This window comes from Rhinatrema bivittatum, chromosome 2 (assembly GCF_901001135.1).
Source record: "Rhinatrema bivittatum chromosome 2, aRhiBiv1.1, whole genome shotgun sequence".
NCBI classification, from domain to species: domain Eukaryota; kingdom Metazoa; phylum Chordata; class Amphibia; order Gymnophiona; family Rhinatrematidae; genus Rhinatrema; species Rhinatrema bivittatum.
The window spans coordinates 756,389,647-756,417,514 of NC_042616.1; the positions used below are offsets into that span (position 1 = coordinate 756,389,647).

The 27,868-nt window shown below is 44.4% G+C and overlaps 1 protein-coding gene across 1 annotated transcript in view; it reads left to right on the top strand.

Annotated features, from left to right (window-relative positions):
• Positions 1–27,868, top strand: part of DEPTOR (DEP domain containing MTOR interacting protein) — a 236,511-nt gene that overhangs the window by 86,715 nt on the left and 121,928 nt on the right. Inside the window, 5 exon segments of the mRNA XM_029591951.1 lie at positions 18,245–18,293; positions 18,295–18,372; positions 18,374–18,425; positions 19,919–20,042; positions 24,506–24,684. Coding sequence (XP_029447811.1) covers positions 18,245–18,293; positions 18,295–18,372; positions 18,374–18,425; positions 19,919–20,042; positions 24,506–24,684 — 482 coding nt within the window.

Consider the following 27,868-nt stretch of genomic DNA (forward strand, 5'->3'; position numbering starts at 1 on the left):
GTTGGAAGAAAAATAATAAAAAGTCTATAGCAGGAAAGTGTAATATTTTATTATTTAAAAACTTTTATATACCGAAGTTCATAGGCCTATCAATAATATAGCCATGTGTTAACTTAGTTTCTGGTGCTTCTCCTTTTTAACACATGTAACTCTAAATTTTAAGTCTACCATAATCCAGGGCAATATATAGAGATAAAGAATTAAAGACTTGAGTTCAGAAATGTTCTACGAAGAGAAACAAAGACACAATCAAGATACTGACGTAGACTCAGTATCTGGAGGTGACAGCTGCCCCTGCTGTACATGTTTATCACTTCAAGAGTTAATTGACTAGGCTGAAAAGATATAGGAAACATCATTAAGCATTTCATGAACATTTTAAGAAAAACAGAACTCTAATTGTACCACCCTAGGTCTCATTAACAGTAACAGCTTCCGCTTTTTCCGAGTATCCTTAGCTATTCAGGATTTACTCTAATCTTCAACTGAAGGAAAACTCTCCTCCGTGCCTAAAAAGCACTTTAAGGAGCCAATTTCTGTCCCGGTCCAGCACCAAGGACATGATCAAAGCCAAAGGTTTAGCCAAGAATTTATCACGTTGTCAAGTCCAAATTACCCTCAAGGATCAGGGAGAATTAATTGCGAGGAGCTTCAATTTATTTTTTTTCTTGATGGAAAGAAAATAGTATAGGAGCCAATTACTCTGAAATCTTAAGATTTTCACCAAATATTTTTAAACATCTCCAAAACAGAGATCATAGGTAATAGCCTGTTTTTCGTCAAAACTGTTACATGGAATTTAGTTTATTTAATACCTATTAATAATGTCAATGTAAAGCCTGTTGCTAAGTTATTGTTAAATGTAAACCGCGGTGATGTATTTCTTTACGTACTGCGGTATATAAAAACCCTTAAATAAATAAATAAATAAATTTAGGAACGTTTTGTTATGGGAGTTTCTGTTTAGTGGACCCTTGGACCGACCTGCTGTAGACTGGGAAAGGTAGACAATGTCTCTAGTGAAAAGCAGGCCGGGAGGCAGATGTTCAGGCAGGACGTAGATGCTCTTCACCCTGGAAGCTGGTGCTCCCCCGGGAGGAGCCCGTAGGAGCCCAACCACTGGGACTTAGGCGAGTTGTGGATCAGGACAGATAACTGGAACCAGACTAGAACAGTAGCAATACTGTAACTGGATTCGGGGTACTGGAAACCAGGCAGAAACTGTAGCAGGATTCAGGTACTGGAACCAGGCAGAAACTGTAGCAAGACTCTGGTACTGGAACCAGGCAGGAACTGTAGCAGGATTCGGGTACTGGAACCAGGCACGAACTGTAGCAGGATTCAGATACTGGAACCAGGCAGATACTGTAGCAAGCAGGCAAGAACCAAGCAGGTACTGTAGCAAGCAGGCAGGAACAGGCAGGTGCTGTAGCAAGCAGGCAGGCAGGATCCAAGCAGGTACTGTAGCAGGAACGGAGCGACGAAGCCAAGCGAGTCACTCCGGGGCACAGCGCAACAGGAAACCGGGAGGCTAACCCGTTGCAAGGCAAAGACTGGCTGGCCGCGGCCGGCTTATCAAGGACGCGGCGTCTGACGTCAGGATTTGGGCGGAGTCACCTCTGGCGGGGAAACGGCCTAGAAAGCACACCAAGTGGCGCGCACATGCGCCTAAGAGCAGGGCGTCCACAGGAGAGCTCGCAGCGGCGCAGCCCCCAGCGGGGACGCCGCCATCCAGGCCGCAGACTAGGCCTCAGGAAACGGGAGCAGGTCCGGAAGCCCGGAGGTAAGGGCCTGGCTGCGGTGCTCGCGGCCAGAACCGCAACACGTTATAGCGTGTAAATTACATCACCTCACTGAATTTTCAGTGTTTTCCAGCCTAGATGATAAACATGAATTACCCTGGACAGTAGCTCCTTAGAGTGCCACAGCTTGCTGCACCTTACTCTCCAAAATACGTTCGTCAGAAGCCACCTTAATATCCTCAAGCACCATCAATTTATCATCCAAAGTCAGATTTCGTTTCTATACAAGGCTATAACAATTTACCAAGCCCCTCAGTGGATGGGATTTACGCAGCAGGGGATCTGGGCGCTCGCCCAGGTGCGGGTTTATGTGCCCTGAAACACCCGTGTCCTGCCTAGACAGTGCCCTCACCCTCCCCTTTCTGGAGATGTGCGCACAGCAGGAGATTCATACACATCTGGGCGGTTTGTAAAATTCAGTGGCTGCGTGCGAGCCCGACTTGTCCACTTATCTGCCACTTTTGGCGTGCGGCAGCTCTCTGGACTGAGGATGGAGTTGTCAAAGTTCAGGTGTAACTGACCAGAATTAAAGTTGCTTCCCCTCATATTCTGACCCCCAGCAAATCTGCCCCCCAACCCCACAGACAATCCATGAGAGTAGGAACAGATGGATTTCGGTGGGTCTTGCTAGGATTAAAATGTGTGAGGCGAGGCAGGTCTCTCATTTTACATTTGGTCTCTTGGACTGTTCATTATTTTATTTAGGGAATACAAACCTGCAAGTCAAGCAATAGCCTCCTTGCTAACTGAGTTCAAAACTGAAAATGGAATACTCCTCTATAATGTGCCTTGGACTAATCGATGTCAACTGCAAAAAGGTTTTAGAATTTATGAATAGCAACCTCTCGTGATGGTGATAGAGGAAAAGGAGTTCAAAATACTTAAGTTCATGTTTTTAAGCAGACATTCTGTTTGATATTTGTTAATATTTTATCAAAATTACATTTTAGGGATTATTCTTAAGAGTTATGTAAAAATTATTTTATCTATGTATAAGTATTTTTGTGATGACACATTGAATACCTGACGAGTGCACCAGACTTTTATGTTTGTGTTTTTATATTTACTGTGGGCCGGATTTTAAGAGTTACGCGCGGTCATAGATTTGTGCGCACAACCAGGCGTGAACAAATCTACGTCCGATTTTATAACATGCGTGCGCAGCCGCGCGCATGTTATAAAATCCGGGGTCAGCACGCGCAAGGGGGTGCACTGCGCCCTAGTGGAGCCCCGATGGCTTTCCCCATTCCCTCTGAGGCCGCTCCGAAATCAGAGCGGCCTCGGAGGGAACTTTCCTTCCGCCCCCCCACTTTCCTCTCCCTTCCCCTACTTAACCTGCCCCCCAGCCCTACCTAAAACCCCCCTCACCTTTGTTAAAGTTGCGCCTGCCTCTGGGCAGGCGTAGGTTGCGCGTGCTGGCCGCGTACCGGCACATGATCCCCCGGCCTAGAGGCCTAGAGGCCTCTGGCCATGCCCCCAGACCGCCCCGTCCCACCCCTTTTTTCAAGCCCCGGGACATACGCGTGTCCCGGGGCTTGCGCGCGTCACTGGACCTATGCAAAATAGGCTCGGCGCGCATAACCTCCCTGCGTGTGTAAATCCAGCTGGATTTACGCGCACAGGGCTTTTAAAATCCGGCCCTGTGTGTAACAATTTATCTTATTTTGTTAATACCCAAACATATTTTTGCCATTTTGGTTTCCCTTTTGGATTTGTTTTGCTGGTCTGCTTTTTTTCATTTGGGTTTAGTAAATTAGAGACCCGAGCAAGGAAAAAACCCTTGCCCGACACACACATTTTTGCTCTTGAAAATTGACACCTGCCCCAGAGCAGGCATTAATTCTTGAGGAGCCCCAAAAGTAAACAGAAAAGCATAAAATACTGCTTTTCTGTACGTCCTCCAACTTAATATCATGGCGATATTAAGTCAGAGGAACCGAAAAAAAGAGAACCGGCAAAAAAAAAAAAAAATGTCCCCGGCGGTCTGGTTAGGAAAACGGACGCTTAATTAACGAGCGTCTAATTTTCCTAACCTGCTGACAGCCACCTCTCTTGGGCACCCAATGCTGAGGAGGCGCTAGGGATGCAAAATTCTCCCTAGTGCCTCCTTTTTACCGCAGCAGCCCATTTAAAATTAAATCAGGCACCCAGGAGAGGTGGATCATTAGCGCCCGTTTAACGTGTGCCATATTGCATGGCCTGAGAAAGGGGCACATCTCTAGCTCTCCCTCTCTAAGGTCCCTCTTCTGCAATTCTGTGCACCTTGCTCTTCTGTCAATAGAGTATGGGCTTGTAAGCGTCTATTATCTCCACTTCGTTATAACATTTTCTTTACTCTCATCTGGGAACAGCTTTCCATGCAGCCTAAAAAAGCCAGAAACACTTACAATTGTTCCTATCCTTTCGACGTACCGGGAGGGACTCAAACTCTTCTGAGCTCTCTTGCTCGTCCCATTGCCCCTCTCCTCTGCTCTTATTTAAAAAACAAGTGATTTCCTCTGTGCAGCGCAGGGCCACAGGAAGTATCCAGAGCTGCAAAAAGGGCCCTTCATCCCACGGGGCATAAGAGAGTGTGCTACGTGTGCTCCCAGCTTGTGACTGTTGCCCCATTCCCCTCCCCACACACTCTACACAAAGACACACACACACACACATCCCCCCCCCCCACAGACACACACACTACCCCCAAACCAAATACATTTTCTCTCAGAATTCCTAAAAAATATTTACCCACAACATAGAAACGCACATTCCCCACTCCCCGCCCCCGCCACAATTCCACCAAAAACACCTGGACTGCATCTGTGTGAGGAGAGAGTGAAGAAGAGAGAGGACTGCACTGGGGTGAGGTAGAGAACAGAGGACGGGGAAAGAGAGAGAGTGAGTGTCACGTGGGAATGGGGGCTGGAGGGGGCAGGGAACAGGTTGTACATTTGCATGGATTGAAAATCAGTCACTGAAGTATTGTTAATTATGGGTTTAATTGAATGGAGATGATGGCAGCCTTATAAGTTAGGAAGAAAAGTTAACAAATAAAAAGAAAACAAATATTTTTCAGGTGATATCTTTTTTTTTTGGGACTAATTTAATGCATTTCTTGACTAGCTTTTGAGAAGTAAAACTTCAGGTCAGAATTCAGAATGAGCAAAAGATAGCAATTACCAGAAAAGATAAAGTAGAACCCCTGCCCTAAGTGAACCATAATGGCATCCTAGTGATAGGGGGGAGAAGGGTGAGCGAGATGTGATGGTTGATCGGAAGGTGATATGCAACATCATTTAATGGCTCATAGGCTCATAATTTGATAGAAAATCTAGGTCTTTGAGTCCTTTTTAGTCATTTCCAAAGTGTCTAATCATTATAATTTCAAAATGTTTGAAATATTTTCCTTTGACTACCCTGATCATAAAGTCATTAACGTACTGGTCTGGTTCCAAAAAGTGCCCTCGCACGGAGTTGTCAGCCTGGTCTTACCTGTAGTGTTTGATCTTCTGTCTGAATGAACTGAGTCTGGCCTTTCCTACCAACGTAGCATGCTTCTTCTCTGTTCGGCATTGAATAATATATGCATTAGAGGAGGAACCTTTGTTACATACTCTTCACATGTGATTGTGGGGGTCCTGTGATATGTGTTGGCAGAGGTGTGGGCCATTTTCTTCTTACTGGGTTTTTGTTGGATGCTTGGTTTTTTGGTTTTTTTTGTTTGTTTTTTACTAATTTCTGCTTCAGAAGCAGGAAATATTTTTTTTTTCAGTGATTCATCTTCCAGGATGGAGGTCTTTTATGATTTTTCAGTTTTTCCAGCTCTGCTTTGTATGTAGTTGCAAGGGGTATGCACTCTGTGATTTCCCTCTCTTTATATTGAAATAGATGTATCCTGGGTGTTTCAATGAGAAACAATTTTCCTCAAGATGATTGTGGGGTTGCAGTCTTTATGTATGAAGAATTCATTCAGGATTTTGAGGTGTTGTTCATCCCTGTCTTTGGATCAGAGCATATACAGTGATATCATGTGGTTTGAATGTATATATAATGGCTATTATGTATGTGAAGAATGGAAGCTGAAAACTGAGAAGGTAACCTGCATATGTCAGTCAGTTTCATGTCTACAGATGTTTGGTTTTTAGCCACTGTGATAGAAACTGTGGTATCCAAAGTTAATTCTCTTTTGTGCCATAGTCTATGTTAAATCTGATTGAAAGGTGGAAACTGCATGATTCTTTTCTCCCTCAGTCCAAATCATAAAATGTCATCAATGTACCGGTAATATTTGAAGGGCCTAGGGCCTCATTTTCAAAGCAGTTTACCGCGTGCGAATTTGGTATTCAGGGGGCGAAGCATAATGCAAAGCGGGAACCAGTTTATCGTGGCGGTGCTGATGAAACAGCCGGCAGTGTTAGCGCGGCTAATAACTACAACCCTCAATTTGCGATACGGACTGCGCTACAGGCCAGTAAGGATTATGCGGTCACGATAGTCCCAGACAGTCCCGTTTTCAGGCTGAGCGAGAGAGAGAGAGAGCGAGAGAGCGCCTTCCTATAGTGCCTATGCCCTAGACAGGTATTTTAACCCCTATGGGAGGGCCACCTACTAACTCGGGGTGGGGATTAGGTATGAGCGTCGGGGTTGGGGGCCACTTTCGCATTCCACATGAGACCTACGGAAAGAACAGTGGTCTCTAGTGAAGATTTGCTGGCCGTCGGAGTGAGGAAACTCACTCCAAGAAGAGATTTGGGCAACGTTCTCTCCACCTAGCTTGATGGACACTCTACCTGGGCAACAACAAGCTAGGTGGAGAGAACGTAGCCCCAAATCTCTTCTTGGAGTGAGTTTCCTCACTCCGACGGCCAGCAAATCTTCACTAGAGACCACTGTTCTTTCCGTAGGTCTCATGTGGAATGCGAAAGTGGCCCCCAACCCCTGACGCTCATACTAAATCCCCACCCCGAGTTAGTAGGTGGCCCTCCCATAGGGGTTTAAAATACCTGTCTAGGCATAGGCACTATAGGAAGCCTCTCTCTCTCTCTCTCTCTCTCTCCTCTCTCTCTATCTCTCTCTCTCTCCTCTCTCTCTCTCTCTCTCTCTCTCTCTCTCTCACTCTCTCTTCTCTTCTCTCTCTCTCTCTCTCTCTCTCTCCCTCCCCCCCGGGCCTGCAAATATTGTGCACTGTGATGAAACACTGAACGAATCATCACTGCATGTGATGTTTCCCCACTGCACGAAAGAAGCCTCATTTGCATTGGTAACACCCCCTAATGCATTACCAATGCGATATTGGAAAATGAGGCCCCTAGTCTGATGTTTATTCAAAAATGTCTCTTCCAGATCTGCCAAAAAATATACTTTGATGGCCATGGCATTGCCCATGATTTGTAAATAGATGTCATTATTAAAGCTGAAGTTGTGTGTTAGGATGAATTTGATTGATTTTGTAATAGTTTCTGGTGTATATTAATAATCCAGGGTGGATGTCTTTAAAAAAAATCCTTAGATGTGTTTGACCTGACCTTCTTCTCAGGTACAAGCATGTTGCATGGGATCCTGCAACCCGCTGGATTGCAGATAGTTTACTATCCTTTCCTTAAGCATTGACTCCATTCATTTTCCCACCATGAGGTAAGTCTGGTCAGATAAATAGCAGATGTAAAGTTATCCAGGTAACTTTATCCAGATATATTCAAATGGCACTTTTAGCCAGATAAATGCTTGTGAATATTTGGATAAAGATACTTGGGTACTTACCCACTCAATGGATTTTTTAATACTGATTTCTAAATAAATATATTCCTGACCCACATCACCCTCAAAAAACTATTTGGGGGGTGGAGGGGGGAGGGGGGTCTGTGAAGGAACTACAAGCAAGTAGATTTTGTCCATTCCAATAACTGATGAAGGTAAATAACAGCTTTGGACATTTGTATATTCCTTGGAATATACATTCCCATTCTTGTTAGACTAACTTTTGAGAGCTATATTTCTTTGTCAGGTCAGTGGAACATAAAGGATGACAATGTAAACTAGAGTTTGGGTTTAGAGCAAAGTTTGCATTTCCAAAGTTGTACAAATGTGTGACGTCCACAGGTGTTTTTCTGTTTGTTCACTGTTGTCCTACTTTCAGTTTCCTGTTTCCATAGCAACTTTGTTTTGTTTGCTAATGCTGTTGTTCATTCTTTTATTTTGCATAAAGTTCCTTATTTTCTGTTAAAACTGCCACCTGGTGGTAAGCCTCTATGTTCACTACTTCTGTTGTATTCAATGCAGCTGGCTCTAAAGGGTTAACTTTTGAATTGGAAGCAGGGACCCTGGGTGTTCTTCCTCATGTCTTCAATCAGCTCTGTCTGGTCTGTGTGTTTCAGTAGCTAATCTGGTCAGCTCTGAAGAATAATCCTCTTTTTACCTGTCTTTATTTCTGTGGCCCAGACTGCTCTGGTCACTGTTATCTCCAGTTTATGCCCAATAAGATTCTGTTTATTTGTTTTGTTGTTAATAAAGTTTGGAGTTGAAGAAGAAGCGGGCTCCTTTGTCTGGGAGGTAAAGACTGAGTTATGCTATGGAGTAGATTTTCCACTTGTGCATGCCACGTCCATATGCGCGCGCTTCCCAGCGTGCACACATGGATCTGCCGAATTTCTGCCATGTGCGTGCCAGCACACGCATGGTGGAAAATCCATGGGATGCGCACACATGCGTGCTAGATTTTATAATCTGCGCGCGTACATGCAGGCGGTGTGCACAAAGGGGGGAGTTTTGCAATTTCTGCGCATCGACGCATTCCGGCCATCCCCAGTTCCCTCCCAGTCCGCTCCAATTAAGGAGCGGACTGGGAGGGAACTTCCCTACCCCCCTATCAAACCTCCCTTTCTCTTCCCCTCTCCTCTCCACCCCCCTAAACCCTACCTTTTTCTTTTTTTTCTTCTTTGTTTTGCAATTTACTTCAACTCCCGAGTCTCCGGGACAGCGAACAATGATACTGTCCCGGTCTGCCCCTCCCCAAACACGCCCCCTGGCCCGCCCCTTCAGGAAGCTCGGCACTTGTGCGCGTACTGGATGTGGCCGGGCCTCTTGGAAAATTTGCCCAGCCCGAGCAAGGCCCGGCCACGCACGTAAAGCCCAGATTTTACTCGTGCAGGCAGTTTAAAATCCGTCCTTATCTGTTTAAGTTGTGCATTGGAAACACGCATCAGAGAAAGAAAATGAAGTAAATGGATAGAAGAGAGGAGAACATGGGATGGATGTTCTTTAGTGCCCTTTAAGTCATTACATCTTGTTGAAGTCTGTTTAGATGTACACAGAATTTAGAGTTTCAAAGAGTTGGATCATTTTAAGTCCAAATGTCTTAGGATCCTGGATAGTTTTGACATTCTCTTTTTCAATCTTGCTTACAAAATCACTGCCCAATTGATCTGGCATGCAAAAGTGTTCCCCCGACAGATGTGTCACCTTATTCTCTATGGTATATTGTTTTTGTATTTATGTAGTATCTTTATTTTCATTTTACAGAGGAACATGAATACAGTCTTTTTATACTTAATGTCTTTTGTCACATCTTTGGGTCCTTCCAGGATTTGGGTAGCCCAGAACATAGTTTAGACTTCTTCAGATAGCTCTCCTCATCAGGATTGTAGTGCTAAAATATGTTGTTAGCGGCCCTCTCTTTTGGGCATGGTAGCCCCTCATAGGGCAAGTGGCTATAGGCCCTCAGATCGGGACTACAGCCCAGGCATCCTCAGAAAAGCTGGCAAAAATCGGGACAACCTAAGGAAAAATAACAACACTTCCTGCCTACTGCCTTTCACCATTTCTGTATTCCTGGGATTCCAGTCAAGGCCCCCACTGAGCCTATGGGCCACAGGTACAACAAAACCAAAACCAAATAAATGCATCTTGTAAGATCCACTCTCCCTGCAGTGGGTCATTACTCAAAAGAAACAAGCAGTTTCTGAGTTTATCAGTGCTGTAGTCACAAATAAAGCAGTCTTTTTACAGTTCAGTTGGGGCTTCAGCTGGTCAGTGCCCAAAGCAAACAAGCAGTTTTCCAGTTCTATCAGTGCTGCAGTTGGTCAGCCATAAAAACAAACAAAACAGTTTAAGTTTATCCAAGAACGTCTCCCTCAACTCTCTCATTCCTTGGCCTCAACAGACCCTACCACTGTTTAATGTGTTGGGAGTCTTCACATTTTGAAGTAAGACCCAATCATGAGCACCCAGGAGCTGTTAAAAGAACTCTGGGACAAAGTTGTGGAAAGGCACAGATCAGGGGGTGGGTTTAAAACAATTGCAAAGTCCTTGAATATCCCTTGGAGCATGGTCATAACAATTATTAAGAAGTGGACTATGTATGGCACCAGAAAGAGCCAGCCTAGGTTAGGCTGTCCCTCCAAACTTGATGACTGAACAAGAATGAGACTGATCACAGAGGCAACTAAGAAACCAATGGCAACTTTGAAAGAGCCCCCAAAAAAATACGGGAGGTGATCTATAAGAGCCAAGAAGCCATTGAAAAACCCTAGACCAGTCGTCTTAGTTCCAAGAAAGTATATTTATTACAGAGATCACGGATGAAACAATAATATTAATTCCAGTATTCCCAACGAAATGTATATAATCCACAGTGCCCGATTCTGGCCAAGTTTCACCTAATATATAGACTGCATCAGGGGCTTTGTATAGTTATATGTATAGCTATCTTGGCAACAATTTCAGACCACTCTGATTAGACTATGGAATTTTATCTTTAACGGTGCCAGCGAGTTTGGCTATGCTAAATGTTTGGAACTGAAGTTATACATGTTACACCACTTCTGAGACACGTCTGACCATTGCTATAAAGGTTTCATAAGAAATGAAATTATACTGATTGACCAAGATAGCTATAAATTTACATATAACTGTAAAAGCCCCTGATGAGCCAATCTCTTAGGTGAAACTTGGCCAGAGTTGGACACTATGGATTATACTCATTTTGTTGGTCATATTGTAATTAATATTATTGTTTCATCCGTGATCTCTGTAATAAATATACTTTCTTGGAACTAAGACAACTGGTTTACAGTTTTTCACTGGCTTCCTAACTTTGAAAGAGCTACAGGCTTCCATGGCCACAACTGGTCAAAGTATGCAAATGACAACAATATCCTAAACATGCCACAAATCTGGCCTGCATGGTAGGATGGCAAGAAGGAACCCATTACTCAAGAATGCCCATCTTGAATCCTGTTTGAAGAATGCAAGGGAATGCTCAAAGATATTGTAGCAATGTGACAAAACCTTTTGGCCTGAATACAAAGCGTTATGTTTGGCACAAACCCAACACAGCACATCATCAAGAGAACACCAACCCTACTGAGAAGCGTGGCGGTGGGGCAGCATCATGTTATGGGAATGTTTCTCATTGGCTTGGACTGGGGCATTTGTCAGGATAGAAAGAATAATGAATGGAGAAACATACAAAAAGTCCTCAAGGAAAACCTGCTGCCCTCTGCAAGAAAGCTGAAACTGGGACAGCAGATCACCTTTCAGCATGACAACAACCTGAAGCTCACAGCCAAAGCTATACTGGAGTGGCAAAGGAACAAAAGGCAAATGTCCTGGATTGGCTTAGTCAGAGCTTCAACCTCGATCCAATCAAAATATGTGATATAACTTGAAAATGGCTCTCTAAGTAACTTGACAGAGCGTGACCAGTCTTATAAAAAAGAATGCTTTACTATTGACAAATCTAGGTGTGCAAAGTTAGTAGAGACTTATTCCAACAGACTCACAGCTGCAAATGCTGCTAAAAGTGCTTCCACCAAGGATTGACTCAGAGAGGTGGAGACTTATCTGATTGCTGGATTTCAGTTTTGTCCCCCGATATAAAACATTTTTTTTTGTCCTGAAAAGTGTGGAATATGCTGTGTTGATGAGTGGGGAAAAAAAAATCCTCATTTAAAATGATTCATATCCGATGCACTGAAAACAGCAAGATGTGAAATGTTCAAGGATCCACTGTAAACATACCCTAGAGAGGAGAGGAACAGGGGGGATATGATCCAGACATTTCAATACCTGAAAGGGGTTAAAAATGCACAAGAAACAAGTCTTTTCTGATGGAAAAGAAGCTGTAGAACTAGGGGCCCATGATATGATGCTGAAGGGGGGTACACTCAGGCGTAATGTCAGACAATATTTTTCATGGAAGGGGTGAGAGAATGCTTGGAATGCCTTCCCAAACCAGATAGGAAGGCATAAGCAGAAATGCCTGGGATAGACACAGAGGGGCTGATATTCAATGGCATTTAATCATGTCTTCACCTCACGATAGGTGTGTCATGTTGCAGACACCTCTAGTAGAACTGTAACTTCTTCCCCTGTTTTATTTACAAGTTGGGATGCGACCTTGGCCTTTTGTTCCAGGGTATCAAATTATTTGTCTGCTTTGGTTTCCAGTCCTTCAACTGCTAGTAATAAAGTTATCAAGGTTTTTTTTCCTGTACGCTGCTGCATTGCTAACTGCTAGTAAATAAATCACTTTCACATGACTCATTCGCCAGTTTCTCTGAAACCTCAAGGATGTGCTCTTGATTGGCTCCAGGAATTTCCAGTGCATTCTTAGGCTTCACCTTCCTAGACTGTACGATAAGAGAGACTTCCCAGACTTCCTCAGCTTTCTGATGTCACATCTTCTCTTCCCTCTATCAAGATACTTTTTATAGGGGGTATGGTTGTATCAGATGCCTGCTGCCTAACTGCTACTCCACATTGTATCTGCAAGTTTAAATTGAGTGATGTGGTGTTCTGCTAATGCTGTTTTGCCTGTACTTTCACATATACCAAATTTTCCACCTTCCTTTCTGCTGCATTTTTCAAAGGATAGACTAAATATAATGAGCAAAGGAAGGTTTGTTTGGAATTGTATTGTATTTTGACCCAGCAGTTTTCTCCGGCTCTCTTTGGGCTGCCAGTAGCTCAACTGAAACCAACCTGTATTGGGTAACGGCACCGTGAGTCTTCATTTGTAACTGCTTTATGTACCTTGCCTATTTTCATTACCTTCCATAGCACAGCCATTAGAGTGGCAGTCCTTGACCAGGAGCCCAGCCTGTAATTCTCTCTCAAACCTAGTAAATATGCAACCTAAGTTCCAGTCAATATGTGGTATTATTGGACAATGGCTGGGGACTCTCTACTCCCACCCAGGGGCTATGAGTGCTGCTTCTATAGCATCCTCAGGCCGGGGAAGGTAAAGCTGGTTTTTTCCTGCATGGCGGTGCGTAGCAATGCTGCTAGGCCACTGTGCTTGTTAAAGGATATCTTTTATTGCAAGACAGCTCTTTTGGATTTCGGCATTTCAACTGCTTTATTCTGCCCTTCTTCACACTGAATCCTAACTGTTATGAACCGCGCTGCCTGCGGGTTTCCCCGCAAGCAGGCTACTCACCCAAGCTTGCCTTATCTTCGCGGCATGATGCCTCCGATGCCGGCTTCCCCCGTGCGGCAAGGAGCCGAGGACTTCTCTTTCTATGCAGCCTGGAGGCTGGCCCGTGTCTCTCCTCTTCACTGCGGCCAGAGCCGCGGACTTTCCAGCCGCCCACGCGGCCCAGGACCGTCCCCGACGCTGATTCTATTCTTTGCGGCTGGAGGCTGCAAAAAAGCCCAGAGCTGGAGTAGCGGCATCGGTGCAGGCCGCTGTCCCCGGTCCTGACACAGCTCCTGCTCTCTTCCTAGGCGCGTGGCCGCGTCTTCTCCTTCGAGATTTAAAGGGCCAGACACAGGAAGTGTCTTGGCCCCATCTTGGTGACTGTTTCCTGCCTCCAGCCCTATTTAGGGCTGCTCGTCATTTGTTCAGGCCTTGCATCGTGATGACTAACATCTGGAGGCTCCTGCCTGCCAGAGTTGTAAGGTCTCTGTTTTCGTGGAGGCTCCTCGTCTTGTCCGCCTTTTTCACGTCTTCGTCTTGGTTGTCTTGCCTGAGGTCCCTGTCCGCGTCCAGATGTTTCGTTATGGTTTCCTCATCCTGATGTTCCTGCCTTCCTCTATGTTCATTCCTACGTCTCGCCTTCAACGCTCTCGATCCTTCTGGTCCGGTAGGCCGGGGGTCCCTCAGATGAAGTACTCCTGAGGTGGACTAGCCTGCTGGTGGACAGTTGTCCTGTGCTCCTGAGCCGTCATGTCCCGGATGTTCGTTCCTGTGCTGTCCCGCTCCCGTCGTGGTCCCGTGACCAGCCTCTTGGGGCTGTGTAGGGCGCGTAATGGGAACAGGGTGGGTCCGCGACTCAGTCCCGCGGGTGGCCTGAGTAGGGCGCCCTGAGAGACAGTGCCAATGTCCATGCCTTGTGTTGCCTATGTGGATGTCAAGTGTCTTGTCGTGGATGCCGTTGCATCAGCCATGTGTCTTCATCCATGGATGCCATTGCATGAACCCAGAGTCTTCATCCAGGGATGCCGTTGCATCAACCCCGAGTCTTCGTCCAAGGATGCCCTTGCATCAACCCTCTGTCTTCAATCTAGATGCCGTCGCATCACTCTTGTTCAGTGTCTTTGTGTCAAGGCCATATGCCCTCAACCTCTGGCCAGGCCTGCTGCTCCATTGCTGCTCGCAGCAGGGTCCAAAAGGACCCGGAATGGTCGGAGGACATTCACCTGCCAACATCCTTGGATGTTGGCCATGGGAGCTTGCGGCCCTGGCCGAGGGCACGATTGTTCAGCCATGTGGAGCCACCGTCAACCCTTGGATCGGCCCTGAAGGTGTGGTCCGGGCTGAGGCCCACGGGCACATGTAAAACACCGTTCTCAACACTAACTGCCCAAACCTTTAACCACTCCTCAAGGTTCTTAGATCACTTCTCATTTTCCCTACTCCTTCTGGAGTGTCCACTCTGCTGCAGATCTTATGGTCCTCCACAAAAGACAAACTTTTCCTTCTAACCCCTTCATAGTATTGGTCACAAAAATTTGAATGGAACCGGCCCCAGGACTGATTCCTGAAGCACTCCATAATCGCCTTTCTCTACTCAGAGTGAGTTCTATCATCGCTATCGACTAACATCTGTATCAATCACCCTTGATGGAATTCTTTATAATCCAATCAGAAAAATCAATCAGATTTGTCTGACATGACTTTCCTCTGTATAAAACCATGTTGTCTCATATGCTGCGGTCCACTGTATATAGTTCATTGTATCCTTTGCTTCATCAAAATCTTCATTAATTTTCCTACCATCAAGGTAAGGTTAACTGACCTGGGGTTTGCAAACCTGCGTTCTAGTACCATATAGAGTTTTGTGTCAACTTCTGTTCACTTAGAAATGTATTGAAACATACAGTTTTGACCAGATGGCCTAAACGTTTGCATACAGTTTTATTTCTGACAGTATTTGTAGAAGACATCTCACTCCAAACCATTCACTCCTGAGCAGCTGTTGGCATTCCCCCATGATATAGTACAAAAGCTGCTCTGTCTTCTCTATATGTTAGAGCCAGTAGCTTGGTTCCATCCTAATTAAGGTGGAGCCCCATCCCATAGGAACAGGATCCCCCATCCCCAAAATGTTGCCCTGTTCCTAACAAATCTAAAACCCCCTTCCCTGCTCCTTGGTCTCATCCATACATTAAGACTTCAGAGCTTGGCCTCCTTCTGGAATCCTGTGCTTGAAATTAGGAGCATTTCTGGGAATGCTATCCTGGAGATTTTGGATTCCACTCTTCTACCTATTAGCCTAAATTTAGTTCCAGAACTTTTCCTCCTGCACATTCCTGTGTCATTAGTACCTAAATGTATCATGATAGCAGCTCCTCCCCAGCATTCTCTAAAATCCCGAACATAAGAACATATGTAAATTAACTCTTCTATTCAAACCTGCCTTTTTATTGGGGTTCCCAAGGGTCCTTGCTATTTATTTTTTGTTTTTATTAATTTTTTAGTGTAATAGAAGTGGACCCTGGTTGCTTTGCTGTGGTTGGCACTGCCTAGGGAGCGAGCCCCCTAGGCCCACATTGACAGCTGGCAGATGTACCCTGGGGCAAGAAGACAGGAGCTTCACCTTTACTAGCCATTTTCCCCCACAGGTTGTGCCCGTGGTGTGAAGGGTAGTGGGATTGTGAACCCTTATTGCTGCAGCATAGTTGACAGCGATGAGAACGAACTTCCAAGGCCTACACCAGCAGCTGGTGAACGGCGCCCTGTAGTTGGACAGTCTGGACCTTCACCTTTACTAGCCACCTCTCCTGCTGGTTGAGCCCTTGGGTTCTGGTGGCCAGCAGGACTTAAATGGGTCCCTAGGCTGGTGATGATAGCTAGAGTCCAGAGACACACCTGGGTCAGGGCAGGCAGCAGGCTAACAGAGTCAGAGATGGGTCAAGGTTGGGGCAGGCTGTTAGCAAGAATAATCAGGACCAAGCAAGGAGTCAGAGCCATTGTGACAGACAAATGTGGCAAAGATCAAAATCTGGAGAGGCGTGCCAAGGGTAGATGAAGACACTGGATGAGACGAGTAAGAGAGACATGGCAATGGCCTGAAAGAGGGAAGGCTGGAAGAAACAGGAACCAGGAAAGCAGGAAGTAGCAACAAGTACTGCAAGCAGGAGGCAAAGGTAGGGGAGGCAAAGGTAGGGGACGCCATCTTCAGGCGCTTTCCCTTTCCCACCAAGGGGCCTTTAATTACCAGCATGGCACGCGCATGCGCACCTAAGAACCCAGCAGGGCGAGACAGGCAGGAAGCCTTTGCAGTGTCTTGGGCTGTGGTCGGTGGCACTAGTTATTGGTGGTGTTGGGGATAAGTAAGGTGACTTGCAGGGCTGTCCCACAAACTGCTGAACCTAAAACTTGGTTTCCAGGGGCCGGCAAGAATCTTGGGTAAGAATCTCTCAAGGTATAGAGAGGTAGAATGTCCAGTGCTGGGCAAGGGTCAGTGGCAGGCATCAAGCATAAATAGAAAGAGCCAATGGTGGGTAGCAAGCAAGAGCAGTTAATGTCCAGGCAAGAATCAATGGCGGGCAGCAAGCAAGAGTATTCAATGTCCAGGCAAGGGTCAGTAAGAAGTCAGTCCAAGGAGAAAACAGGGAACGAGACGAGAGGGACTAATGAGGCAGGGCAGGCTGGATGGGACAAGGCGATGATGAGGCAAGGCTGGGCTGGACAGATGACACGAGGCAGGCTGGAAAGGCAAGGCCGAGACTCTGAGGCAACATGCACTGTAAAGCAGAAGACCCATTGCTGAGGCAAAGGGTAGCTGCAGGACTGGGGCTTAAGTAGGCCGGCAATGCTGACATCAACCAAGGGCGCTCTGGTCGGTGATCGGTAGGGGGTTAGGGTAAGTGCAGCCCAATCCCAGGGCCATTTCGGGATGGCCCAACATAGTATTTAGATGATTTTCTTTTCTTTTGTAGATGCTTTTTATCAATCCTTTACTGATGTTGCTCAGATGTTTGATCTATTTATTCATTTCTTTTTTGTTTTGTTTTGATCAGCTATCATTCTGCACTTCCTAGATACACTCATAAAGGTTAATGTTGAATATGATAAAACCTGAGATTTTTGGCAAAGAGGCAGATTTTTTTGCCTTCTCTTTCTTTTTCCTTCCATCTGATTCGACCACTCTTGACCCCTCTCTTCTTTTCATTCTCATATTAACAGTCTCTGATTTTCTTTATGGTTACAGTTGCACAATATGAACTAAAGTCTTCCTCTCTTGCATTTGTCTGTCATCTTCTACATGCCGTTGTCATTATTTGGCTACTGTAGTAGTTTGCTTTCTGGTCTTCTTGATCCCACAGTCGTTACACTTCCAACTATTACAAAATTCTACTGCAGGTAGAATTCATCCTCCCTGTTCCTCTCGTGAAAAGCCACTGCTACGCTCCTTGCATTGGCTTCTCTCAGTGGTATTGTCTTTTCATACTACCAAATGCCATTGTGATCTTGCTTTTCATTATTTTCTACTGTCTCCACCACTATACTGTACCTCATTCACTTCATTCACAGTCTCTCTGTGTTCCTCCTACAAAGCAGGGTATTGTCTCACATTTTCTGCAGTTTCTCTTCTTCATTTACTCTGATACAAATCACTTTCTCTAGGGGCGTGCATGAAACAACCTTTTGTTTTGTTTTTCATTTTATTTACTATTTTTTGTTTTGTTTCTGTGTTTTTGTCTGCGTTAAAAATTCAGAAACATAACAACCTTGTGATTTTTTATATCGTTTTGGAAGGGAAACAACAAATGTCTTTGTGCTTTCCTGTCATTTAAAAATGATAGTATATCCCTAATGTTCAAAATGCTGAATGTTTTTGGATCACAACTGAAAATACAGCTTGCTTTTCCTTAAACGTTATTCTGTTGCCTTTTTTGGTTTGTTTAATGATTTGATTTTCTACCATTTTCTTTTTAATATTCCATTTGTATGGCACCCTGGGTAGGCCATCATACAAAAACAATGAATAAAAAAATAATGTGCTTTATTGCAGGCTCAGACTTCACGAAGAAAAGATCATTAAAGATCGGCGACATCACCTGACAGACCTATCCAAACTGTTTTGTTGCCAAAGAACTGACCGATTGGCTGATTGATCACAAAGAAGCATCAGACCGGGAGGACAGCTGTCAAACTGGTTCAGAAGTTGATAGATCACAGCATTATCCACCATGGTGAGTGAAAGGTTCTCTCAGGTTAATTCCAATAGAACTAAACCGGTGTGTCAGCGACAGTGAGTATGATGCAAAGTTTGCAATTCCTTTTTGGCTGGACATTTGCTGCCTTTGATGCTTTTCTTGCCTCAGCATTAAGAATTATTGGAAGGTATGTTTTTACGTGAGCTTTCAAGACCACGTCAGGCCCCTTTTTCAGATTTCTTGTTTTATTTTATTTTGTCATATATTTATGAAAGCATAAGTAGTATGTGATGTAATAATTACCAATATACATAGATGGTGCTCTGTAAATGGTAACAAATAATATAACTGGTTCTTCCATTTGATGGCTTTTACGTTTACAAAACTGGTGGCTATCAGAAGACTACAATTGTGAGTCAAATATTGGTGCAGAGAAGAGAGATTTATGAGGGTAATTTTAAAAGACTTACATGGGGATAGTGCATGTTAAATTGTATATATGCACGTAAATAGCTTCTGTATGAGGTAAGCTTAGCTTATCTTCAGAAGGGTGGGAGGATGCATATACTATTGCCATGTGGAAAAGCATTCACATACAAAACAGGTGTTTCTACGGTTATTCTGAGGTGGGATTTGAAAGTATTTGGTTCTTAGAGCCACAGTTAACTTACAGTCTCTTAAGTTCAGGCACAATGCATGTGCACAGTGCCGGGACAAGGGTGTCCAGCCGGCCTAGGTGGTGATATCTCTCTCTCTGTCTTTCCTCACAACCCTACCGCCCCCCCCCCCCTCCCCGACAAATCTCATACTGTACCTCCAGAGCTGCATTTCCACACGCCGCCTCTCTGAAATCCACATCTCCATACCCCCCACTCTTGTTCGCTTTCCAAATGCCGCCCTCGTGTCGAACTACGGTGTCCTGCCCACTTTGGCACCCCTAGGCCTAATCGCCTAATGCTCCTGCAGGTCTGCCTATGCACATTCTTACTGGGCTCCCTTACTTCATTGAAGCAAATTTCTGGGGTTCAGTATGCCTCAGGCTTCAGAGACGAGAAGCACCAGCTATTTGTGACAGTAGTCGTACTAACTTACCACTTCCTCCTGATCGCAGTCTATAATATACAGATGGAGCAAGGTCATTATATTGCATCAAGCTTAATGATTCATGCAGACTCATCATATGATGTCTTGCATGATGTCATTTTGTGTATGATATGATGGTATTTTGTCTCCCCCAACTTGAAAGCAGCCTCCCCAAGGTTCACCATGTTGCACCATAACCTAATAATTCTCCCTGTCATAGCATGACTAGTGGAAACTCACAATGTGACTGTGTGATTGCACCATGAATCAGATGAATGCACACGAGTCACGTGAGACAACAGCCATGCCATAAGGATTAAACTACATGAATGTCCCAGGAGACCCTTGGTTTGTATTAAATTGATAGCCTTAAGTAATCATCCCATTGACGTGGTAGTTTCTTGGGTTGCATGATGATTTCTTAATTCACTTTATTTATGTTTCAGTGTGCGATGAGCATAAAGAGTTCAAAGACGTAAAACTCTTGTACCGCTTCAGGAAAGATGATGGCACGTTCCCCCTGGACAATGAAGTGAAGGTTTTCATGAGAGGACAAAGACTGTATGAAAAGTAAGTCACTTGCAGTTTGCATGCAGAGGATTATATTGATGAGGGCAATCAAGGGATGACTATGAGATGTGGAGCAGTACAAATAATACTGAAATATTGCATTTCACGGACTACCTGAATGATAAACTAAAATGCTCTACAATACAATCCCTTAAAAGTAAAAGTAGCCCTGCCCAAACTTCTCCTCAGCAACAGAGGCTCACATGAGAGATCATGGGCCTCATGGTCTCTGGTTCTACTGCCCAGGGAGACAGTATAAGCCTTTCAAAGCCCTTAAGGGTCTTCTGGTGTGTGTTGTTTCAACAATCCAATAGAAACAACCCACATCACCACTGTTCAAAATAAAATCCTTTACTGGTGAAACTTGACTGCTGGTACACTTTTGTTTAGTGTACATCAATACAGAACATCAAGTTCTAAGAGTGAGTACTCATGATAAGAAGAACCCTCTTGGGCACATCCTCTGGTAGTTCCTGGATGTAACTCTCTGAAATCCAGCAGATTAGAACTGGATGATCCCCTTTCATAGACAGATGAGACAGAAGAGTCTGACTGATGCTTTCCTCAGACAACAACAATCAAATGGCTTTCCCAAGCCTGGCAATCCTCCTTACAACTCCAGCTAGGGAATTCCACCCTTTCCTCACATGAAACCACCCCTGAGACCACCTCTGGTTCTTTGATAAGTCTCAGTGGTCCTCTTGCATCACCAGACAGCAAAAGGCTCCCAAGTTCTGAAAGGCTGGATCCCTGGACCTTGGACACCAGCCGCCCTCCCAGGGCAGGAAGTGAGGCCAGCCCAAGAAACCTCTCCCTTGGACAGGAGAGACCTGAAGCTGAACATCTCACCCAGGGCCCAGGAGCTTTGCCAAAGCACTGGTGCCTTCCCCCAGGGAGTGTCAGCGGACACCTCTGCCACTCCTGCTCTCTTTGACCCCCAGTCAGGGTCTGTTGAGACTGAGTCCTGCTAGTAAGGAGCAGTTTTGTGACCCTGTTACATAATACAAAATACATTTTCTACTTCATACTTTTTCACAGAAGAAGCGCATAACATTTACAGCAGGGCTATGTAAAATAAGGGATTAAGAGTTTCGTACGTAGCAGGCAATTTTCACAACTGTGTGGGCAGATGTAAAGTGTGTGGGTGCTTTTTACATTGGGTTTTTCTACCACTTCTCAAAGAGAAAGTATGTGTGTACTTTCCCTTCGGAAATTGCCCTGGGAAAAAAGCGCCTGCAGAGATATGTACCTGCTTTTTCTGGCAAAAGCATCCTGTATAGTTTTGAAAATGCAAAACTATGCGCATTTATTGCCTCCCTTGGCCCAGGAGACTTCCACGAGAATGCGGGTAAAAGTATGTATATTGTGGAACAATATGAGTACTCTTACCCGTCTACAAGGTGCTCAAATGCACCCATGTAAGCAGCAATTTACATGGGTGAAAGGCTTTTGAAAGTCCCCGCTTAATGCAGATTAGAAACCCCTCATATTATTACGCATCATCAACTGATTGTATTGTATTCAGTGTCATGAAATTTCAGCCAGGTTGCCTGCCAGGAAAATAATCTGGTCCTGATGTGGAATACTAGCAGATAAGGCACAAAATACTGGCACAATTGATAAAATATTGGTATTAAGTACTGATGTTTATAGAAAACACATGGGGCAGAATCTGGAACAGATGCATGCTATTAAAATTAATTAGAATACTATTTGTGAGTCCATTTAATAAGATATTGCCAAATTAGAAAGATATAAATGTGAGGGTGGTTCATTTCTCAGGTGCAGCCTCTGCTCCCCAGGGTTGGTGGGGATGATGTCAGGCAGCAATTAAAGCCCCTGGGGGTAAAGAATGTCAACTCTCATTCAATGGTGATACCTACTGCCCGTTTAAGATGCAAGGTACTGGATTCCCAAGGGAAGTACAGCCCCTGACCTAAGGACATGTCAGTGATTTATTTTTATTTTTTAATTCTGTGAAATTCAAATTACAATTAATCTAATTAGAATAAATAGCATTTTGTTCTGTTTAAAATCACATATATCTGCGTAGTGCCCTTTTTTTTTTTTTTTTTTTACAAAGATTAATCAAGAGGCAACCTATTGTGAGAGCTTCTAAAAGCCCTTGGATTTACTTACAGAAGCCGTAGTAGGATTGGAAGAACATGAAACCCCCCCCTCCCCTACTGAGGGTTGTATTTTCATAAGTCAAAGATCTTGCTTTATTTATTTCAGAAAGCATGCGCGAAGAGTGTTTTGAAACTGAGTAGTTTCAGATGCTCATCTGACTTGTTTGGCTCATCCCATCAGAAAAGACTGTGCACGTTAATGCCGAGTCGACAGCATGCATTTACGTGCATAAGAATATGTGATAGATCTTGCTGGGTCAGACCAAAGGTCCATCGAGCCCAGCATCCTGTCTCTGACAATGGCCAGTTCAGGTCAATAGGAAGTACCCGGCAAAACCAAAGGCAAGCTCCATTCCCTGTTGCTCACTCCCAGGGATAAGCGATGGCTTTCTCAAATATACTTGGCTAAGGATGGCTTGTGGACTTTTCCTCCAGTATCTTGTTAAAACCAATGATTTGGACGATGTTAGAATTTAATTATAATGTGAAGCTGCCTGAAGTTGAGGCAGCTTCACTTTATAATAAAATTAAAAAAAACATGACTGGGAATCCAGATTCTTGAGCTATGTGCTTACCATTCCACGTACTCCTGCAGTATTGGGCAAGGTGTTTTACCTCTGTGTATCTCAGCCTGTCCACCTGTGCACATTGTTTTGCTGTAGAGGTTCCCACGCATTACCTAGGCATAGAAATAGTTACCATGATATCTACTTCGGAAGTGACTTCTTGCATGGGTTTAAAAAACTAGGACTGTAAAATGTTTTGTGGTTGTATATTGCGCTTGATTACTAGTCTGTAACTGATGTGTTTTTCTAAGAGCAAGCTTTGACTTCGAACCTTAGGGTGCTTGAGGCTTAGGGGCAGATTTTAAAAGCCCTATGCACACGTGTGCCGGGCCTATTTTCAAAAGGCCCGGCGACACGCGCAAAGCCCCGGAACGCGTGTAAGTCCCGGGGCTTGCAAAAAGGGGCGGGGAGAGGGCATGGCCAGGGCCTCCACACAGTCGCTGTGCCGGGGGATTGCACGCCAGCAGTCGGCTGGCAGGCAGGCGTAACTTGTGAGATAAAGGTACGGGGTTTGTTTTTTTCGGGCTGGGGGGGCGGGGCAGGAAAGTTCCCTCCGAGGCCGCTCCGATTTCGGAGCGGCCTCGGAGGGAACGGGGAAAGCCAGCTGGTCTCCCCGAGGGCTCGGCACGCGCAAGATGCACCGCTTGCATGTGCCGACCCCTGATTTTATAGCATGTGCACGGGTGCGCGCAGATATTATAAAATCGGGCGTACATACCTTTTAAAATCTGCCCCTTACAGTTTTACAAAGGAACGAGTTTACTCTTCTGTGGAAGATAGCATGGTTTAACAGATTACCAGTGGTTCACTCAAGGTGATGCTGAATATCAATATATGTGTAATAATGAAGGTAAATTTTAAACCGAGATGGTATCAAAAACATTCCAAAATGCTGTTGCATAAATCTGTGCAAACTATGCTATTTGTTTTCGGCGATAAAGTGCATTGTAATGATTTATCAGAAAAGTAATCCATAATAGTATTAACAAAATATATTTAAAAAAAAATTTTTTTTAAACAAAAAACCACCCACAAGCATAACAATGTTTCGGCACAGAGTGCCTGACTTGGGGAGCTGTAATCCTAAATTTGCCTACCAAGAACTACAATCACTTTTTTTTATCTGCAATTTCCGCAGTGTTTCACAGCAAAAACCTCCGTCTCGTCTTACTTTCTGCAGCGTAACTGCATGAAGGCTGCCGATTCCCAACTATTTTATTTATTTATTTATTTACTTATGAACTTTTTATTTACCGATGTTCGTAGAACACATCGCACCGGTTTACAAAGAACTGAATGAAAGGAAAATTACAATGAACGTGGGAGGGGAGCGAGGGGTAGGCTAGAAAGGGGAGAAGAGGGGGACGGGGAGCTAGAGGTGAGGGAGGAATGATAGGAACGCAGATGGTAGGAACAGCAGATCATAAGCAATATAACACTATAAGTTCAGAACTTGAGAACAATTGAAGCTATATACAAACTATACAATAATATCATACATTTTTGAAAATACAAGTTGAGGATGAATTCTGGGGTGGGGGAGGGGGGTAAGGGGAGGGGAGCAGGGGTGGGGAAGGGTTCCAGGGGTTAGCGGAGGAGCAGAAAGCTGGGGGGGGGGGTGGGGTCAGGGAGCAGATTAGCTATAGGGTCTAGGTTTGGTTAGCATCGGGATAGGCCTTTTTAAAGAGCCATGCCTTGACTCCTTTTTTAAATTTGTGTCGCAGATGGCTCTTTTTACGCCTTCCTTTCTTTCTCTCTTCCATGGCAGGCTGATGAATTCCGACAACAAGGTCTTGCAACCCAGGGAAGAGGAGGGAGTGAAGTACGAGAGGACTTTCATAGCGTGCGAATTCATCCAGTGGCTGATTCAGGAAGGAGAGGTCATGACAAGGAGTGAAGCCGAGCAGCTTTGCCGGAGGCTGCTGGAGCATGGGATCATACAGCACGGTGAGGAGTTCACCAGGAAGCCGTAAACATTGCGGCATTCTCTTTCCGCCACTTGCCGGGTCAGGTGGGAAGCAATTTCCCAACTGCCCCGCCTTGCTGCAAAGACCGCGGATACTCTCTACCTGCAGTCTCTGCATCCAATTACAAAGGAAGATTGCCGGCGTGCTTGTACTTTAAAAATTGCCCCAGGGGCAACTACCCGCCCAGACATCAGATGCTTTTTTTTTCTGCAGATACACGTTTTCCAGCCAGAACTATGCGCATTGTTTGTTTGAAAATCGCAAACCATGCATCTGATTTTCTTTCCCAATCCGACTCTGCCCTGGCATTGCCTCCCCATGTGGGTAAAAGAATGCACCTAATAGAAGAACGATGCTCACAACTGCACTAGCATGCAACATGGTCCGTTTTCAGACAGCTGATTTACGTGGGTAAAACGCTTTTAAGCCACAGAAATCCCTTTGAAACTTGCCCTCATGTTGTTTAAATTTTGCTGATTGCTTCTACAGGCAGTGAAAATGATGTTTGGTGCTCCTATTTTCATAAAAGCATGAGGGGAAGAAATATTGAATTTGGTTTGAGATTCTGCTTGGAGCAAGATAACCACAGGATCCTACGTTGATCTACCACACTCTGAGCCTGTCAAAGCAACATGGGGTATTGGGAGTGGTACAAATGTGCCTTGCTCCCAGCAACATTGGGGGTTTTGGGGAGGTTGGGGATTAAGAGGCGGCCCAGAGTCCATGTGGTTTGGGGAAAATCTTGCAGGGGAATAGGAAGGTGATTCGGTGCTATGCCCAACTTAATGTTTTATTGATTTGGGGGCATGGTGGATTGGGTCTGTCTGCCTATAAGTTTATTTTTGTTTTTGGTAATTAACCAGCTGTATTCTGAAAATAAAGTTATATGGGTACATGTACTCGGATAACGTTAGGACTGCTTTGAGGCAGTCCTAAAGTCATCTGGATAATGCCAGACTTCAGAGTTAAACTATACACAAGAAGAAGACACTTGTAATTTTATAATTTTATTTGCAATACACACTTATTCCTATCTAACATTAAAAATGCTCTCTAACTCACACATCCATCACATACACACCACATAAAATCCCATATCCCAATAATTTCAATTTCAAATAATTTACACTTTGAGAACGTATTTTTGATATACAATTAAAAAACATATACGCATGTATTTAACAATTACAACATGTTAAGTATCAATACAATAAATCATGAATACAATCTATCCATAAAATATCAATGTTGGTCTAAATTATCCTTGTAAACTATTATGTATCAATTGCAGTATATCATGGACACGATGTATCCATAAAGTATTAATATTAGTCCAACTATCCGACAAAGATCTTCGTTTCACCCCCTCTAACTCAGGGGCTTCCTCAGGGATGGACTTCAAAGATGTATTTAGAATACCACCTCATATCCATCTATCGAATATCAGATTTTTCTCCATCATACACTTTCAATCAAAACTCTTATAATCTTCAAATATCTATCGATTCAAAACAATGAAAAATTCAAAATGAAATAAAGAAAAAACTAACTAAATTTTATTATTTGAAATTGAAATTATTGGGATATGGGATTTTATGTGGTGTGTATGTGATGGATGTGTGAGTTAGAGAGCATTTTTAATGTTAGATAGGTATATGTGTGTATTGCAAATAAAATTATAAAATTACAAGTGTCTTCTTCTTGTGTATAGTTTAGCAATTGGATAGAAGAGGGATTAATTACTGACCCTTTGTATGGTATACCATAGACTTCAGAGTTAGCCAGACAACTTATCCAGCCAACTTAACTCCATCCCAGAATGCCCCCAAACCACCTCCAAATTATCCGGATACATTTTATCTGCCCAAACACTAAACTGGATAACTTGGAGGCAGTCAGTGCATGATATTTTAAAGCCTGGGGTTTGTTCTCCTGCTAAGTACTAAGCGTAGGCAGACAACCATTTGAATATTGACTCCTATTTTGCAAGGTAAACTTGGCACCCTGCAGTGACAACAAGCATTCAGTTCCCTTACCTGTAAAACCAATATGATTTGTCTATAAACAGAAAAGCTTCTGAGTACCTCCCAGCCACCGTAAAGTCTATTTAATCCTGTTTTCCCAGCACTCCACACGGGTCCAATGAACAGAGAGGTGAGAAGGAAAGCCCATCAACACATTGAAAGCTGCTAGCGCCTAACTAATCATTTTCTAACAGAAAGTTTAAAGTTAGAGGAATGAGAGAAGAATTGTAGTTGCCATGTTAGTTCAGTTGGATATGTAGAAATAAGGGTCAGGAAACAAGTTATAGGTTGGACTATCTTAATTCTTCTGTGAGTAGTGTTAGAGTGTTATCCTCCCAGCATCAATTCAGGGAAGAAACAGTACAGTCATGCTGAGTTTAAATAGTAAAAAGGCAATTTTCCTGAAGTCTAGGAATCTTGACTTTGAATGAATTTTCACTGTGTGCATTCTGATACTGAACCACACCATTCAGTGTTCACTGGCTTCCACAATATCATCCACTAAGACATCAGAAACACTCTTCCCATTGGTAAGCACCAGGGCCAGGATCACCCCCACCCGTGTGGGTTCTGTTATCTGATCACGGAACAGGTCTCCCTGCAGAGAATCCAGGATCTCCCTGCTTCTAGATGACACTGCATCTGAAACTATAACATGCCGCCGACTACGGGCAGGTTGACATACTGTACCTTTTGCTCCCTGGCTCAGTGCGGTGTCCAGCAATCTGCCAGGGTCATCCAGCATGGCTCCCAATGGCCTGCTCCTCCATGGTATCTGGCTGCTTTGACTAGGCCCCTCAGTAACTCACTAGTTTTATGGAGCTAGCAGCCCTACCTCCCGGTGGCATGGGCTGATGATGTCACAACATAAAGGGAGGCCTAGTCCTCTGGACTGGTGCCTGAGCAACAGGTTCCTTTCCCTTGATCCTGAGCTAGTAGTTGTTCTAGTTGTTGTTTCCTGGTTTTGGCTCTTGCCTGACTATGATTCTGCTTCTGCTTCTGCTTGCCGCCTGCCCAGACCCTTGCCTGACCTGGACTCTGTGTCTATTTGCCGCCTGCCTAGACTTCTGCCAGACCTCCACCTCTGCACGAAGTCTGCCTGCCTCTTCTTTGCCTGCCCGACCACATTTCTGCCTCATG